The 20,329-nt window shown below is 35.3% G+C and overlaps 1 protein-coding gene across 2 annotated transcripts in view; it reads right to left on the bottom strand.

Moving 5' to 3' along the window:
• The window catches only part of LOC141394645 (uncharacterized), a 218,598-nt gene that overhangs the window by 185,772 nt on the left and 12,497 nt on the right, over positions 1-20,329 (bottom strand). The window contains exon 1 of one of the 2 annotated variants that reach the window (XM_073969367.1): positions 1,411-2,670. The exons of the other annotated variant lie outside the window; for it this stretch is intronic. Within the exon in view, the coding sequence (XP_073825468.1) occupies positions 1,411-2,261 (851 nt within the window). The 5' untranslated portion in view covers positions 2,262-2,670. Of the gene's footprint in view, positions 1-1,410; positions 2,671-20,329 lie in introns of those variants that run through there. 2 annotated transcript variants of the gene reach the window in all.

Genomic DNA, 20,329 nt, shown 5'->3' with positions numbered 1-20,329 from the left:
AAAGCATGGGTGAAAATGACGTGTCAAAGCATTGGTGAAAATGACATGTCAAATCATTGGTGGAAATGACATGCCAAAGCATTGGTGGAAATGACATGTCAACGCATTGGTTAAAATGACATGCTTAGGATCCAGAAAAGAACGTCATCTTTTGGGGTCCACGCTCATACAAAATTCATCGATGAAGATGCTAAAAAGATGACATGCTAGATCACTTGCACCCATGATTGAATGTCATCTTTGGCATCGAACATTTTGCTGGGAAATAATGGACATAGGTCTACCTTTTCCTATAGCCCCACATATAACGGTACCACCCGATTTCAGGTATTTTAAAGGTTTTAGCTACATTTTCTGGACGTATAAGCTATAATTTGGCATTTAGAGTTTCTAGTGGTCAAGTAACATCTCCACCTAAAATTGTGGGCATAGGTACTTTCGCAACAGAAAGAAAACTAATAATTCCATATTAGCTCGATGTATTTCATGGTGGTGGGTATAAAATGTTCGGCTTGGCCGAACTTAACGCTTTTTAACTTGTAAATTATCGTCCCGTATAACCGTACCCCCACCCCCCCGATTTTCGATATTTTTGAGGACATTGTCGTGAAATGGCTGAAATGTGGTATTTAGTCTTCGTTAGGTGCATTGCACCCTCCCCCAGATATTTGTTGCTATAAGTCTACGCCTTCATATAGCCGACATAGAACGGTACCTCTAAATTTTCGGTATTCCGAAATGGGAGACATTTTTATTTAGTCTAACATGGGGGCATTACACTTTCCCCCAGAAATTTGTTACAATAGAATAACGTTTTTAAATATAGACCGCATAGAACCTTACCTCCCGATTTTTAGTATTTTCAAGGTTTTAGCCAAAAAGGGCTGAAATTTGGTATTTACTCTTCGCTATCAGTATAAATCATTCCATTTCGGTATAGAACCATGATTTAATATAGCTCTCATGTAACATTACCGGCCAACGTTCTTTTATTTCGCACTTCCTTGCCACTGTTTCGGACCGAAACGTGTATACAAAAGTTTTATTCGGCAAATTGGCGTGACGTAGGAGCTTAGTACTTTCATAAACTAAAAGAAATTAATTATTGAATTTTGCTTCAATAAAATTTGTGGTATAATAAGTTCGGCCCGACCAAACTTAACGCTTTTTTACTTGTTATACATCTGAGCAAGACTGGTAAAAAATATCAGCGCGGGTACTGCCTGGAAATGAATATTTTTTTATGAATAAATTACAGCCATGTCATTTTAATGAAGTTGTCCTATGTCATATTTTTGCATAATCCGACCGAAATATTTCCACATGATGTGAGCAATACTGTATAATTACAATCCGTTAGCTAATTATGTAATTTAAACACAAATTTAATGGAAGCTATGTATATCTTACGTGCACTTGATCAAATCCACATAGTCTGATGGTGATAGAGCATATTCGGTATCTAAGTCGTTAGTAAGTAACTTCTGGTTGTTCACACGATTACGACGAATATTTGATTTCTTACGATTTAATTTGCTGCTTTTACACTTTTTCGTTTTTACCGACGGTTTTTTACCACGAACGCCAATGTGATTTGCACCAACATTACCCGATGCACTTCCAACCCTAGACCCTGGACCCGTTCCATCACCACTATCAAATTGTCGATTTTGATGTGATGATGCATTTACATTGCCGGATGATACGCCGTACTTGCCACTTCCCGCAGATGATGGTCCATCACCACCAGTAGATTTACGACTTCCGCTGGCTGCCTCATCAACATTGGGATTAACATTTTTCTCCACGAAACTATCACGACGCCAAGAGGGTGTCAATGCCAATGCGCCATTATTGTTATCGTTATAGCCCTCATAGTTGTAACGTTTACGGAGCGTAAAGCTCGATATAAATTCTAAGGTTTGCCAGACGTTCATGTGATTCGATTCAAAGAAATGTTCATCCTCAACTGACCAGGCATTGCGAGTTATACGCTTTGCAAGCATCATTGTAACGGTGGCACAGTTCCTGGGTGTACGATCCGGTGATGTCGCATCGTCAACATCATCACCTTCGCCGATAGTTGTGCCATGCAATGTGGCATATGAGATAGGGGTGTGAGAGATGGATGGTTTAATATGTGTTTCTGAACTTTCCTTTGTATGATGGAGTGCAACGGAATGCACTGGCGAAGTAGATGGCGAATTGTTGTTGTTGGTAAGGGAACTTTGCGAATAAATCGATGCAGCAATTGCTTGCATTTTAGATGTCTGCCATATGTTGCCTATACTCGTTCCGCACGTACGTAAAAACAATTTAATATTAGATAAATTGTTTTGTTTTAATTTTTTCTTTTTCTTCTGTTTTTGCTTTTTTAATTTAAAACACGTCAAAGTTGTTAGAAACAAATGTAAATTTCTCTAATGCCAGTTACAAACTGAAACATGCGAATTCACAAAAAGAGCGTTCGAATCCGAACAATTCTTCGTTCACTTGCATTTCATTTGATTGCTACATTGCGATAATTCGCGTTACTTTCACTTTTTTCGTATAACTCAAAATTATTTGTTTGTTTGAATTTCATTTGCGTTTCATGCCAAAAAGGAAGGTAGTAGAGTTGAGGTACGAAATACTTCGTGCTGCTAGTAAAGTGTCTGTTTGTGTTATGACAGCTAATATTTCATATGTGCAACACTTTTATAACACTTCTAATTCGACAATATTCTAAATATCCTCTTAGTTCGAAGTCGACTAAGCAATATTTGTTTTTGTTGTTGAACCATCTCTACCCCCACCTATTGTTGCATAGCACCCAAATTTACATGTCCCCATTTCGACACTTTTCAATGTTATCCCCACCCAAAAAATATATTTTTCGATATTATTTCTCTATCGACGCTTTTATTTCCTTCAATTTATATGCCATGAATTCATAATTTTATTGCTTTTTTGTTGCCCTTTTCTAACGCCTTTTGTACTTTGTCATTAAATACACTACACAAAGGCGAAAGCGATGTGTCTGACGCTTCAAATGTACGTTTATTAGGTGAACAACATTCGATAATCATTAGACAGCGGAATTGTATGCAACCCCTATTTTTTGTCGAATTCATATTTGGACATATTTTTGGCTTCTGATTAAATTGCAATCGAAACATATGACATATGCAAAATTATACAAAATGCACAACTTTCACATATGCAAAATTTATACATTTTACATATTTTCTTATGCAACAAATATTTCAATAATAGGTACAAAAACGTTTGTGTGTGCAATTTTTCTGTTTAAAATTCTCTTCAGACAAGTCATTAAATAGAGAAATGTATAACCACAGCCACAACCATCAAAACACCGAAAATCGGGAGGTATCGTTCTATGGGGGCTACATAAAGACCTGCACCTAAACCGACAAATTTAAGGTGGAAAGTTTTTAACCCCCAAGGAAGACCTAATACCAAGTTTCAGTCATTTCGGGGATATATTGAGGTCCTTCAAAATACCGGAAATCGGGAGGTATGGTTCTATGGGGGCTATATGAATACGTGGACCTATACCGACAACTTTCTGGTCAAAAGTTTTATACGCCCAATGAAGACTACATACCAAATTTCAGTCATTTCGGTGGGATATTGGGGCCACAACATACAAAATACCGAAAATCGGGAGGTACCGTTCTATGGGGGCTATACCGACTAATTTCAACTGGAAAGTTTTATACCCCCAACGAAGACTAAAGACTTGCATAGGATTCCGCTGTCTAAAAATCATTCATAAAATCGTCTTGTGTTAGGCAAGAAAATGTTTTACTTACTGAGAACTCAAAAACCACACCTTCATAGCATAACCAGGATGGCACGTGAATGGAACCCTCAAGGATCACCAAAATCGAGGTCGACCAAAAACACCTGGCGACGAACAATAACCCAAAAACTAATTAGGCATTTACATTAGACAATTTGTCTAATGTCTAACTAACACATACATAAATACATACATTTGTCGTTTGTCTCCCAGCTGTCCAAACTTTTTTTTTTGCAGTTGTCGGGACACCTAAGTCACACAGGCAAGTTTTGAATTTTTGACAATCAATGTATGAACTCAACTGTCCTGTCATGTGTAAAGGCAGGGTAAGACTAAACAACGACAACTAACCATGTAAGAGGAGCAACACTAGAAACTGCCAAATCGTAGCTTATGATGATGATATTGGGTGCCACCGTGGTGCAATGGTATGCACACCCGCCTTGCACGCTGAAGGTCGTGGGTTCGATTCCCCGGCCAGTCAACATCAAATTTTCAACTGTGGCAAAATACCCCTCAGTAATGTTGGCGACATTTCCTGAGTATTTCAGCCATGAACAAACTTCTCTACAAAGTGGTGTCTTAAGACGCGCCGTTCGGACTCGGCGATAAACAGTAGGTCCCATATCATTGTGCCGTATAGGATGTTTGTGGAACAATTATAAATCGTAGCTAATTCAGTCAGAAAATGTAGCTAAAAACCCCAACATACCTGAAATGGGGTGGCACTGGTAGTCCCAAACGTTTTTTTGGCCACAAGGAACCTATCACACGCTTACCAGATTAGTGATATCTGGTTGTTCCGAAAGTAGCAGAGACTCATACGACAGCAGTACAGAAAGCCATTGGAAGGTTGATAATGCCTTGCAAGTCGCTTTGTTTTAAGTTGAAAGCTATCGTCCCACAAAGCACCAACAGTGCCACCAGTTTTCCCGTGAGGGCATTAAAACCCCAACCCCATATCAGTCAGGAATTTACAGGGCAATCCCCAAGGAATCTGGTCGGGTGAAGCAGTATTTGTAAGCACGCTTTATCTGGAGCGTACACTTTGATGTCAAAAACCTTGAGAGCTTTGAAAGTCACACCGTGGTCCTCAAGAATCAATCTAAAGATATTTAGTTGGCTGCGCCAAAACTGAAAGAAGGGAAAGCTCAAACAATCGCAGAAGGACTTCAGAATGTGTTATGTGCGTTCAACCTGTGGGGATTAATTGTTGTTGTTGTAAAAGCTTATGATATATGGTACATGGGACGGCTTCGCCACTAGAGCGGCTATACCAGCGCCGATTTTCTCGAAAACTATAGGTACTAGAAAAAGTCTGTTAACGACAAAATTGTGAGTTTAGCGAAGATCTATCATTTCCCAAAAGTTGGCAGTTGTGCCATAGCACAATGGTCCCAAATCCAAATTTTCTAGCCAAAACTCTTTCAACGTCCATTTTGTATTGAAATCAATTATTATTTATAATAAATGAGTACAAACAGCAATTCTTATGTTTTATCGACCAAAATGGCCAAAAACTGCCAAAATTTGTTGAACAGGGTGATCCCGTTGTGAGGGGTCTAAACCAAAACATTGACCTATGTTATTAATTTTTGGTACGAATGATTCATATCTTTCAAGAGGTCAAAATCCCAAATTTCAGCCGAATCGGTCATAATGTGTCGCTAAAATCCACAAGATATTTAAAATCGGACGGAACTTTTATGTGGGGGCTATGACAAAAAATTTACTTATTTTAAAAAAAATTATACATACTTGTTTTCCACACTCTGAAACCCTTAAATATGATTTTTTTTATTTATTTATTTTTTTCTGAGATTATTAGTACAGACCCCCTGCTATCTTTCAAATTCGATTTGGAGGTGGACATATTTGGACATTTTTTAAAAGTTTAAGTATACACGGTGTGTCTTAACCAAATTTAAATGGAAGGTGCTTACACCTGGGAAGTTTTTGCAGATTCTGAAACTACATGGCTCATAAATGAGAAATCTCAAGAAACCAAAAAATCGCCGGAGGGATTTTCAAATAAATCGGGATTTAAGTTCACATTTTTAGGGGTTCTTTATTTTTTCACGATTTTGCTTGGAACCCGCGAGTCCTATGTAAACGGGCCTAAGGAAAATGTTGTAGCTGTGAAAATTCTCCACAAGATTGACCTTTATGATATTTTCGTAGGTTTTACCGTTTTTGAGATATAGAAGTTCAAATTGAGATAATGCACTGACTGTATCGCCTCCTTATAAAACAATATCATTCTTAGTGCGCCTTAACTAACTTTTGATGAAAACCGGTTACACATGGGAAGATTTCGCTGATTCTGAAACAGCAATGTTCATAGATAAGAAGAATAAAAAAATCAGAAAAAATCGACGGAGGGATTTTTAAATAAATCGCGATCAACATTCACAATTTTAGGGGTTTTTTTAGGTTTTCACGATATTGCTTTGAAACCGCAAGTCGTACCGAAATGAGTCTAAAGAAAATGTTGTAGCTGTTAAAATTCTCTACAAGACTGGCCGTCAGGTTTTTTTCGTAGGTTTCACCATTTTTGAGATATAGAGGTTCACTTCGAATTATTAGGTTTTTATCTTAAGTCTTCAAGTTTTTACTTGGAAACCGCAAGTCATATCAAAATGGGACTAAGGAAAATGTTGAAGCTCTGAAAATTCTCTACAAGATTGGATGATTTATTTTTTCCTATGTTGTACCATTTTCAAGATATATAAGTTTAATTTGGGAAATTGCAGTAATGACATTGTTTTATAAGGAGGCGATACAGTCAGTGCATTGTCTGAATTTGAACTTCTATATCTCAAAAACGGTAAAACCTACGAAAATATCATAAAAATCAATCTTGTGGAGAATTTTCACAGCTACAATATTTTTCTTAGGTCCATTTGCATAGGACTCGCGGCTTATAAGCAAAATCGTGAAAACCTAAAGAACCCCTAAAATGTGAACTTAAATCGCGATTTATTTGAAAATCCCTCCGGCGATTTTTTTTGTTTCTTGATATTTCTCATCTATGAGCATTCTAGTTTCAGAATATGCAAAAACTTCTGAGATGTAAGCACCTTCCATTTAAAATTAGTTAAGGCTCACCGTGTATATTTAAAAAATATGTGTAAAAAATAATTTTTATTATATAAAAACATTGATTTTATTACGCTAATTTTACAAATCTCATCGTTCTTTTTGTAAATATTATGAAAGTAAGAAGAAAGCTTCCCGATTGGTAATAACTTTGGTCTCACTTCTGTATATTTATGCAGCGACGCTATACAACAAAAATTGTATATTTTACGGCACAAAGTCTGTTTTATTTTTACATAAAAAAGTGTCAACTTTGGTACTGTGCCAATCAACGAATACTAACGTTATTTACAAAAACTAATTATTTTCAGATGACTTGATGTGTTTTATATTATTCTGTGCAAAAAAATTAAAATTTCGAAACTTCAAAAATAGGGTTTTGGCCAAAATTTTCCTGATTGAAACTTATGTGCATAGGCATGATAGCGGATGCAAGTGATTTAGTGTTTTCAGGGTATTGGGAAAAAATTCTTATAGTAGGTATGTCTTATGACATCTTCTTTACCCTTTGTGATATCAAAAACAAAAAAACATTGTTCCACAACATCCCATACGGGACAAGGGAGACTTCTCTTTGTGATATCAACAAGTAAAAAAAAAAAACGTAAAGTTCGGATCTGCCATAAATAAGTCTTAATTTAAATGGAATAATTAATTTCCTTTCACAATTTTAGGTGGGAACATTTGTCAACCATGGACACCCATAATGCCTAAGTTATCTAATTTAATCTAAAAAATGTGTTGAGCCATGTGAAAGGTACCACCTATGGGGCTATATCAAAGTGTCGACCTAACTATATAATTTTTGGAGGAAACATTTTATAACTGCAGGGAACCTCAAAAGTCAAATTACGGGTCGTTCCGTCAAACAATGTAGCTAAGACCTTTAAAATAGCGAAAATCGGGAGGTACAGTTTAATGGGAGCTATACCAAAAAGAGACTTATGTAGACGATTTTTAGTGAAGAAGTTTCGTGACTACTGAGAACCTCAAATGTCAAATAACAGCTAGTTCGGTAAAAAATTGAAGCTAAAATTCTCAAACTACCAAAAATCGGGAGGTACCGTTATATGGAGTCTATTCCAAAATATGGACCTATGTTGACGCTTTTTTGTGGGGAAGCTTTGTGGCTATTGAGAACCTCAAATGTCAAATTACAGCCAGTTCGGTTAAAAATTGTAGCTAAAATCCTCACAATACCGAAAATCGGGAGGTACCGTTATAGGGGGGTATACCAAAACATGGAGTTATGTTAACTTTGTTTGGTGGAGAAGTTTCGTGACCCCTGAGAACCTCAAATGTCAGATTACAGCTAGATCGGTGAAAAATTGTAGCTTAAATTCTCAAAATACCGAAAATCGGGAGGTAGCTATACCAAAACATGGACATATGCCCATAATTTTTTGAATATATGTTGGTTATCACTAATCCCTAAATGTCAAAATATGAAAATGTGACTAAAACCGGTAAAATAGTACCTGAAATCGGGTGTACCACCGTTATATGGGGGCTATACCAAAACGTGGACTGATATAGCCCATCATCAAACCTGACCTGCATGCAAACAAAAGACTTATCTTCCCAAAATGTCAGCGTCCTATCTCCATATTTGTGGATGCTGGAGTGTTCAGCCAGGTGAAAGGTACCACCTATGCACTATAGGTAATTTGGACAGGTTTTTAGGCAAAAAGTCAATTTTTGCACTTTTAATAACGCGAGTTTTCTAATTTGATTCGAAGAAAGAACATGTTAAATTCTATGGATGTGCAATTTGTTTTCAAAAATATTCAAAACTCGCGGTATAATTCGAAGTTAAAATCAAAATTTCGAAGACAAAATAAAAAATGTTAAAAAAGATTAAAAGTCAGAGCAGAATTTAAACGCAATTTGTAAGAGTTTGGTAATAATTAAATACAAAGATATGATATTCAGTGGAATGGTGGTGGTGTGTACTTTCTGTTTTAAAAAATAATTTTCCATCTTTGTGTTTATTTCAGCTTTAGTCCATATTTTGTTGTATTCAAGTATTTGAATAACAACAAAATGTTTTACAGTGGATATGAAATTGATTAGTTGCGGGCGGAGGGTCGGGAATACTATAGTTTCAGTTGTCACCAAACAACTTCATCAGTTCCCTTTTCCGCCGACTCTGTATCGATAAACAGGTCAATAAGCCCATCCAGCAAATTAAACAAAATGAGAAATTTGCTATATGGCCCTAAAACTGATTACCCTACAATTTTGAGTCGAACTAAAGAATTTTATATCCACCACTGTTTTTATGTCGTCTTTGCCTTGCAAAGAATACGAACATATGAGTGTTGCTTCAATAAGCGGGGGTAATATAGCAAATTTCTCATTTTGTTTAATTTGCTGGATGGGCTTATTGACCTGTTTATCGATACAGAGTCGGCGGAAAAGGGAACTGATGAAGTTGTTTGGTGACAACTGAAACTATAGTATTCCCGACCCTCCGCCCGCAACTAATCAATTTCATATCCACTGTAAAACATTTTGTTGTTATTCAAATACTTGAATACAACAAAATATGGACTAAAGCTGAAATAAACACAAAGATGTAAAATTCTGCAGTCCAACAATAAAAAAACGCCAACAAAAATAATTTTCTTCAAAATGTTTATTACAGCACAAGAAATCGTCATATAGTATACAACCTAAGAATTATTTATTTTTACAAAATTATAGTTTTATATTATAGACTTTTACAAAATTGTCCAACTTTGACCGTAATTCTGCTACGGGGAATATCTTCAGCAAAGGGTTCTGAATGAACTACATAATTACCAAGGTGCGATTTTTTGCGTTTTTTGAGTTATATCACTTTTTTGAAGGTGACCTCCTTGCAGAAAAATATATATTTTTTAAATTTTTTGTTTGGTGAAGGAAATATTAAACACAAAAAAGCATCCGATTTGAACTAAAAAGATATTTTCTTTAAAGAAATATTCACCAGGTGTTCTAAAAATGTACTGGCGTGGTCAACTTTTTTGTTAATTATAGCCGTAATATGTTCTAACTAGGGATCACGATTGCGTGATTTATTTGGTCCTTTAAAAAAATAATATTTGTAAAGATCTTTTCGCCAATCAATATTTTAAACATATCAACGTTTATAAAAATCTTTTGGCGGATCAGTACTTTAGTTCATTGTAACCATTTTTCTTTTGTTTTAACCGTGTTCATTGGGATGGAACGAATAAAATAGGTAAAATGAGAATAGGGGGTAGGAAAAAGAAAAGTTGTTCGCTATATCCGGTGTTGGTTGTAAACAAGTTCGTCTGTAAAATTCTTATTAAAGCCTACTTTTAAATATCATATGTTAAAATATTTGAAACAGTGCTTAAATTCGTCGCTATCGCTTGTGTTTTAAAGCGGGCCTGAAAATCCAAACAAATTGTAAAAAATTCTACTCGCGGGGTAACAATTTTTGTTTTTTATAATCGTGATCGTTTTAAGAAGTTCAATGTATGTACAAATATTAAGAAAAATTCTTTGGAAACATAAAACTTTGTTCGCTATAAACGTAGTTTCTTATAACCGATGTTCGCTATATCCGAATTTTACATTGTAATTCTTTGTTTTATCTTACTTTTACATATAAAGCAATAAAAATGTATAAATAGCCCACATATCCACCGCTATTAATTTTTGCCTCAAAAACAGCCCAAATTACCTATAGTGCTATGGGGCTATATCAAAGTGTCGATCTATCTTTACAATTTTTGTTGGAAAAGTTTTATAACACTGTGAACTGAAATTTTGGGGGGTGGAAAATTCTTTTTGGGGGTGGTAGCCCTTGATGAGTATATACAGAACCCCAAAGTGTAGATCCACCGTGAGTCGAACTTTTGAGTTATGGCGTGATTAATTTTTCACTGGAGACCCTATAAGCCCTCAGAAATTAGCGTTATATTTTTGTTCGCTGTTGTTTTGGCTTATTTTTGATATGACATATCTTCAGTCAAATCTATTGAGGATCTTTTTCGTAGAATTCTCTTCCTTCCATGTCCTTTTCATTCTTTATTTCAGGAACCGCAATAAAAGTACAACAAGACGACATTTTTCAGCTTCGACATGGTCTGCAAAAATGTCGCTCAGAACATTTTAGGTACGGCTCTTATTGACAGCTAATCGATATTGTCGCGTTTTCATGGTCCTTTTTGCATTTACGCTGGTTTTGTCCAGAAAAAAAAAACAAATTTTATTTTTCTGTATATTCGTTTGTTGTTGGTTGTTGGAATATAGAAAATATATAAACATAAGGTAAGGTAAGGCAGGGAAGACTAGTTTCGATTCACGCCACTGGATCTCATCAGTTCCCTTGTTTCTTGTTTGTGGATATTCTCCACCGAAGTTATTTTTCAATAATTTCTTCAACAAGAAACTTTTTATACCCATACATCAATCAATAAAGGTAAACAAAGAAAAAACTTCAATGAGAAGTTTTTCTTTGGCAACCTAACACAACTCCGACGAAAGTGTTTGCGAAACAAACCAAACCTTTTTCCACTGCTGCGTGTCGTTGAATTTCGACGAATGCACATAACAAAATGTCGTTGGTAGCTTGTCGCAGCCAACCATACAAACGGTGCCAGTGTTTCTCAAATCGAACATTTCTTTGTTCACCTTTATACTTCGAGCTGACGATTGATGTTTGGGTATAAAAAGTTTCTTGTTGAAGAAGTTATTGAAAAATAACTTCGGTGGACAATATCCGTAAACAAGAAACAAGGGAACTGATGAGATCCAGTGGCGTGAATCGAAACTAGTCTTCCTTGCTTTACCCCTTGGAGAACAATGCCAAACTTTTTCTACTAATAAATTAGTTGTTTTAAAATAATAAAACAACAACAATGGGATTAAGCCAGACTATTTTGAAAAAAAAAAACAATATTCGAAAAAACTTTAATGGTGTCGCTAACTCTAGGAATGTGAGTGCTTCAATGGGTTTTAACCACAAAGCTACTAGAGTTAGTTGAGTGGGTTTTGCAGGGCAGTTTAAAAAGGTGCTGTGTGTGGTGCGTGCGATGTGTTGCATGGTGTCATAAATCCTTGCCTTATAGGACTTTTAACGGCTGCACCATTCCAAGCGTAGTTGGGGCAAAACTTGTCTGATTATTCGTGCCAGCTGACGCTCCTTGATTGCGATAAATTAGGGATGGATGACTAGGATGGCTCTCACGATAACACCCGAACAAGAAGAATCGTGGTCTCCTAATGTAGATGGTCCATGAAGGCAGAATGAGGCACCCTCTTGCAGTTTTCATTATTCAGGTAATATAATTTTCCACACACTGGCGCCATATAGCTTACCACAGAACGACCTATCACGTTATATGTGGTCAACAAGATTTCTTTGTCTGCACGACAAGTGCTGCTGGCTAGGGACTTGGAGCCTTTGTTCCTACATCTCAGCATGTCGCAGATAGCTGTGGAATGAACATGCTGCCGAATGTGACCTCTAGAAACCTGGAGCAGTTAGTAGGAATTCTGGTACCATCGACCATGACATTTAGGTCACTGCTCACCTCCGCAGACCATGTGGTCAACAAAGTGGCCGTAGATTTAGTGGCGTATATTTTCATATTCCTCGCGTCGAAAAAGGTAGTGCGATTACTCAAATAAGAGCTCAGCCTTTCGTGAAAATGCATAAATACAAATTACTATGGAAACAAAGATCGCTAGGTTGGCACGGGTTAACCTTAACCGATCGACATAAAATTTCATATAAAATGTTGTCGGATCAAATGGCACAAATTGGGGGTTAGGAAATCAAAAAAAAAAAAAAAATCAGGAAATCTTCAGTACCCAAAACCCAATAAGTTTTACATGTTGCAAAATATATGGTAACACGGGGCGCGTTCGCCACGTTTTTCTTAAAATGTTCTCATATCGACAACGTTAAAGTTTTTTCAAATATTATTTTTTGTAAAAATATTAGCATATCTTGACTATAAGTTTTGATATATAAATGGTTATAATTTTGTTTTTAAAATATTATTTTTGAGAATTTACAAAATGTAAAAAAAGTGGCGAAGCCTCCCCATTCTCCAATAGACTCTAAATCTACAATTTACCAACTTCTTCCTTAAATATCAACATCGAATAATCAAAAATGATTCTAAAATTCACAAAAGAACCAGATTCTAGTACTAAATTGAACTAGGTCTTGAATTTAGGTACAAAAATCATAATATTACTAACTTCACATTATAGTATGGTATATCTATGGCATAAATAATTTAAGTTAAATATGACAAATTTCTAACAATAACCCACCACACCTCTGTCATGGCGTAGGCACCCCAGCCCTTACATATTTCATAATATTAATATATTGAAATTTGTAATTGCTTTTTTCATGCGAATTATTGGGATTTATATTCTTCACTAGTTGTCTTCTAACGGTATAAAATAAGATTTTGATATCACAAAAGATAAAGAAGATATCACAAAACATACCTACCAAAATTATCTTTCCCAATACCCTGAAAACATAAAACCGCGTGCGACCGCTATCATACCTATGACACAACTGCCAACTTTAGAGAGATAACAGAACTTCATTAAACTCATAATTTAGCCTTTAACGGATTTTTTCTAGCACTTGTAGTTTGCGAGAAAATTTGGCGCTGGCGTAGCCGCCCCAGTGGCGAAGGCGCCCCATGTTATCATGTACATATATCACGAATATTGTCAATTATTTCGTATTCCATTTCAGAGAAAGGATAATTTTTTTGCGCAACATCAAAGATTTTTGGTATACAGGTTAAGAAAAAATTTCCCAGTACGAATCAGGTCGCGAGCCAATTTTCTGTTGTTGCGGACAAAAGTTATGACGGTTTTATTTCTGCTTTTAATAAAGAAAATATCTCTCGAAGTGTCTTCAGCGAGTAGATGAAATAATCAGAGCTCCGAATACTCGCTCGAATTCCACTCGCGAGTGAAACTCTTCTCGAATTCGAGCAACTTCAGGGGGGAAACTTGCCCCCTCCCCAACACCAAACAAAAACTTATCCCACCCCCAAAAAAACTTGCCCCACAACCACCAAAAATATTGCACCCAAAAAAATTACCACCTCCCCCAAATTTTCACTCGCGAGATAATCGGAGCTCTGGAAATAATACATCTAAAATTTTACTCAGAATTCGCGGAATGTACATAAATTTGATAAATTATTGAATATAAGTCAACTTTTTAAAATAAAGGTCCAGGTCCGGTCATAAAATTACATAAAAATTTGTGGTAGATCAAAACTGCACGTCTAATTAAATGAGACTAAAATCATACAGATTGGTATTATAGTTTCGATGTTACAGCCAAAATAAGCAAATATTTTGGTCAAAAAAATATATTTTTTTAAATATTTTTCACATGTTTGTGTTTATTTCAGCTTAAGTCCATATTTTGTTGTAATTCAATTGTTTGAATAACAACAAAATATTTTAAAGTGGATATGAAATTGATTAGTTGCGGGCATTGTGTAGTAGAAAATATTGGAAAAATATATAGGAATACTTCCTTTATTTTGTTTAAATCTCCCAATAAAATATGCGGATTTTGCTTTATAGACATTAATTTTAAAGCTTTCCCGTTGAGGAAGATAATTGGGTTGCGGAGGATATATCTCAAAGCGTCTGAAATGGAAATAGGTCAAATAACCCATTTTAAGTTATATGCAATTTAAAATACATGTAAATCGCGTAATTATCAGTATAATTTTTTCCGCATGTGATTTTCATGTACAGCAAGACCATATTTTTTTTAGTTGTATATAGTATTCGAATTTTAATTTGAAGGCTAAGATGTAGCATCGGCTGCATCTTAGTTTTCAAAAAGCTATAAAACATCGCTAGTTTGCGCAGGGTGCATACTATTTTTGTCCGCATCCGATTTCAGTGTTCTATTTCAAGGCGATGAATCAAGAACCGTGGATGTAGCATCACACACTACTTTATGGGATAAAATGAATGTAGCTCCCTTATCAAAACAATTTTAGGTGATTTTTCTACTTTGGAATTTCTCGTAACTCGCGTTTTAGTAAATGGATGTGTACGGGGAAGGATTTATTAGATCCTGAACGTAAAAAAACTAAAATGTGCAATAGAGTACGGGGTAATCGAATGACAATTACAAATATTAGACCCAAAATATATGATTTTTAGAAAAATGTTCGCACAAAATTTCCTCATTTGGATGCAGATTTCTATGAATCTGTGTAGACTAAATTCACGTCACATATAACAAATAATTCAGAATCAGAAGTTCTACAATCCTATATATGATTTTTTGAAAAACCTGTTTGCGGAATGAAATTAGAAGAAAATTTCAAAAAACACTGTAAATCTGGCTTCAAAATGTCAGCATCATAGGAAAATCGTGAGAAGTGTGGTTTACTCACAAATCGAGAGAAAACAAAAAATGAAATGTTCGCTTCAACCCATTTTTACCCATTTTTATACCCTACACCACACAGTGGTAAGGGGTATTATGTCTTTGTACATTTGTATGTAACATACAAAAGGAAACGAAATAGACCCATAGTTCCTTTTGGGGATATACATATAATCACTTTCTGAGTCGATTTATGCATGTCCGTCCGTTTGTCTGTCCGTCTGTCCATGTATTTTTGTTCGCAACGTACAGGTCGCATTTTTTGTCCGATTCAGCTGAAAATTGGGGACTACAACTTTTTTAGCCATAGGAAGAACGCTATTGCTTTTGGTGAAAATCGGTTCATATTTGGATATAGCTCCCATATATATATATTCGCCCGATTTCACGTATTTGCTGCACCAAACACGCTATATACGTCCAATTTTGATGACATTTTTAATGTGTGACTGAATTCGATCTACAAAGTGTGCCAAATTATATAGAAATCGGGTCAGATTTGGATATAGCTCCCATATATATTTTCCGCCGATTTCACGTATTTTCTGTACCACACACGCTATATATGTCCGATTTCGATGAAATTTGGAATGTGTGACTGAATTTGGTCTGGAAATAAATGCGACAGATTATATCAAAATCGGTTTAGATCTGGATATAGCTCCGATTTATATTTTACATATTCACAGTGGTGTAGGGTATAATATAGTCGGCCCCGCCCGACTTTGATCCTTTCCTTACTGGTTTAACATAAATATAGCCACAGCTTCCACTCAAATTATCTTTTAAGGCCAATATTTTTTGCCACGTCCAGAAACATTTAATTTTATCCAAAAATATTTAATTTGTATAATATACAATCACAAGTCGCGTGTACTAAAAGGGTAAACCTTGGCTTCAGCTATGTTAAATTTTCAAAAATATTGGTGATATTTTTTTTCATTTATGAACATTGGTAGCTACATTCACTGTCGTTAACAACTTCGCATTGCAAATTCCATTGCCACCATTGATTTTTTTCCTTTGTCTGTTTTTTTTTTCTTTTTTACCATTAAATTAAGTTTGATTTGATTGAGTGTCACTTATTCATACAGAAAGTGGTGTTGGTTGGCATGGTGTTATACCTTTTAACACGTTTCGTTTTTGTAATGAATTCGAGGGTAAAAAACCCAGGGGGTATAGCAACAACTTTAGATGGAAGTAGTTCTATTTGCTTTAAGTGTTTATAACAAAAGTTTTCAAATAGAAAAACTTTGTGAATATCGAAAGTGAGAAAAACAATCGTCTGTAAGTGCCAACTAATGATGTGGTAAATTGCAAGAAAAATAGATTTGTGAAGATAAAAATCTGTAAAATTTTTTGCAATATTTATTATTATAGGTGAGCTTTTGGTTAACAAAAATTGTACCCGAAAAAATATGGCCTTGGTAGAATTTCGAATACATTAAATTATCACAATCATGATTTGGAATAAAGCATGGCTTTGTGTCCGCCGATCGATATTACGACAAATATAACTGTTTTATAAATTTGAATTAATAAAATAGATTTCAGCTACCGGAAAAATATTAACACATCCATTCTTTGTGATGCAATTTATTATCGAATTTGCATCAATTAATTGTTAGCTATAATTTATTATAGAATGTTGTTAAGAAACAGTAAAACAATAAATATCACTTACTGTTTGTTATAAAATAAAATTAAAAAGTTGTTGCACAAACAACACCAACCATAATGTTTTTGATTTATAATTGCAATTTTCTTTATCTTAAACCAATTTGCACAATGTGGCCAATGATTGTCGGTCGGTTTGGTTGGTAGGTTGGCTGGTTGGGTGTTATTGTTGCCTGGGCAATAAAATAAGGGTGTGTCTGAAATACTAATTACCGACAAGAACTGATACTGTTTAAGAAACAAAACACCTTCGGCATCGCCAAACATTCTATTGATATTTACACTACTCGGGGATATTGTTATTATTATTTACCGTTTCATGGAAGTGAAAAATATATATAATTATAAACTTTATAATAAATGTACGATACACATGCATGGCTAAAAAGAAATTTGCATATTTTTACATATAACAAACACCTACCAGCTGCAGCCTATTCTTATACACTGAACTTTGTTTAGAGATTGTTGTTTGTTTAATTCTTTTAATTGAATTTAAGGAACATGCTTTTGTCTTTTAAATAACTTTTATGTGGGATTTCTATGTGAACTCATTCTTTAATCTCAATTTTTTACGAAACTGCTAACAACTTTTACTATAAGCTTTTTGGAAGTCATAAATTATACTGCAACCAGATATCAGCAATTTCGGTTGGATGACAAATCGTCAACTTAAAACCACTGAAATTGGGGGTATTAAGGGCTATATAAGCGTGAAGCCTTACCAACAATTCTCTGTCGGAACACTTCAAAACTAGGGTGTCCAAAACCGAAACCGGTTAACCGGTTACCCGGTTTTGAGTTACAAAACCGAAACCGGTTTTCGCCAAAAACGTCATTTTCGGTTAACCGAAAAAACCGGTTATTTGTGTCGGTTAACCGGTTTTAAAAAAGTAGTAATATTTTAAATATTTCATTACAATTGTATTCTTAAAAGTAAGCTAAACTTAACTAACACCAGGTACGGCAAAGTTTAAAATGTCAGATATCTTTAAATCTTAAAAATATTTTGTGTAAAATGTAGAGTTGTGCCAATTTAGTTTACTACGCAGTTCCAATGGTACACACCATTTGCATGAAAAATCTTCGTATACGTGATATTACACGTTAGTTTGTATGAAGTTACTCATACATTTTGGAACTAATACAGTGAACTAAGGACTAGAGCTATAGTAGCTACAATTTAAAACGAGTGGTTGGTCCAACTTAGTCATTATTCAAATGACCGCCGAATTTTCAAGCATTTCACAATAATTTGAGGTTGGCAGAGCAAGACGAAGAATCCGAACTTAATAAAATGTAAACTTAATTCTTTTAGTACACAATTTCATATTTGTAAGGGCTTTTACTATCCTTAGGGCAGAATTTCGGTCTTAATTTTGCTGTCCCCACTTCGAGGTTTATTGTCAAATAACAAGGATAGTATGAGATAATTATTATATAATAACGAAGTCGTTATACTTAATTTACCCCTTGCCGCACATTTTTAATCAAATATATATCAATTATGAGCAAATTTGTACCTATTTAACAAAACCGGTTTAAACCGGCTAACCGGTTTTGAAAATTTTTGAAAACCGAAAACCGGTTTTCGAAAAAGTTAAAAATTTCGGTTAACCGAAAACCGTTTTGTTTGGAAAAACCGGTTTTTTGGACACCCTATTCAAAACCCCTAAAAAATGTTAGCTATTTCAGTTGGAAAATGTGGTTAAATCATAAAGCTCTTTCTTACATATTCCTAGCTGTAACTTGATTGGAACAGTCAGACAAATGGATATCGTTATATCAAAGTAGAATTTTATGCTGATCAAACATATACACATGTAAAATTTAAGATAGCTGAAGCCAAGGTTTGCACTATTATAATTCGCGATATATTGTAGTACACCATAACCTATGAATATTGTTTAAGTTAGAAACTCTTTATTGGTATTTTCACTACAAATCTTCAGGGAGCCTTTGTTCGCCTAGTCCGGATCGCAGAGAGGCCTCCCTTTGTTCGCTTACGGCGGACCGTAGGGTGATATTTCCAATCATTGCCCTACAAATCTTCTCAGAGACTATGCTCGCTCATTGCGGATCGTAGAGGGTACTCTCTTGGTTGTGGAATTTCTCTGCAATTTCTCCCTGGAACTATATTCGCTCAGTTCGGATCGTAGTGAGAACTTTCCAATAACCAGTGATTGCCACAGCCTTGATTCACTCTCGGTTTTTATACACAAATCACTATTCAGTCATCTCTTCACCTGTACAGACGTATGTACATTTTTATGAGTCGTGTTTTCACCTAAACACCCTTGTTTATACACGCGAATTGTAACGCGTCTCATCCAATACAAGGTAAACTCATCAGTACTTTTTGCCTAAATAAATCACCTACACACCATTGTTATTATTACACAAACTAAAAACATTTGTGTTTCGTTTTCTCCTCTTTTACTTATCGGTTACACTCGGGTTTTTATCACTTGCTCATCTCCCCAGCAAACACAATGTCGGACGTCCGACGCGTCTGCTCAAAGTCGGAAGTTTTTTCCGACGCGTCTGACCGACTTCGGTCCGAACTCTGTCCGACTAGTCTGACGAACTTTTCCCGTCCTCTCTCTCCCTCCCTTAAGGGAATTTTTCTATTTTCTCTTGTGCTGCTTTGACAAAATTAAGTGTAAATAAGCAGAAAGAAAATAAAGTGTAATTGTTGATGCAGTTCGAACGAAAAATTGAGTGCTCGGGTTTTAATTTCTGTATCGGAGAACAAATTTGGTTTATTTTTGTTATGCGTGTTGATGCATAATAGTGTTTAAATGTTATTCATAGTGATCGGTTGCATACATATTTCTTTATTTTTATTAAGGTAATGAAAGTAAAAATTTTCTTCGTCAAACTTCAACACTATTCCGTGGAAAGTCGTATGTTTATACCCTACACCACTATGTGGTAAGGGGTATTATGTGTTAGTGCATTTGTATGTAACATACAAAAGGAAGCGAGATAGACCTATAGTTCCTTCTAGGGATATACATAGAATCACTTTCTGAGTCGATTTATGCATGTCCGTCCGTCCGTCCGTCCGTTCGCAACATACAGGTCGCATTTGTTGACCGATTTCGCTGAAAATTGGGGAATACCATTTTTTTAGCCGTCGGAAGATCAAGTTCGAAGATGGGCTATATCGGTCCAAGTTTTGGTATAGCCCCCATATATATTTTCGGCCGATTTCACGTATTTTCTGTAAAACACACGCTATATATGTCCGATTTCGATGAAATTTGGAATGTGTGACTGAATTTGGTCTAAAAATAAATGTGCCAAATTATATCGAAATCGGGTCAGAT

The sequence above is a fragment of the Musca autumnalis genome, unplaced genomic scaffold (genome assembly GCF_047663935.1).
Source record: "Musca autumnalis isolate F117 unplaced genomic scaffold, ASM4766393v1 scaffold_2, whole genome shotgun sequence".
Classification (NCBI taxonomy): domain Eukaryota; kingdom Metazoa; phylum Arthropoda; class Insecta; order Diptera; family Muscidae; genus Musca; species Musca autumnalis.
This window is presented reverse-complemented; position numbering and strand designations above follow the sequence as displayed.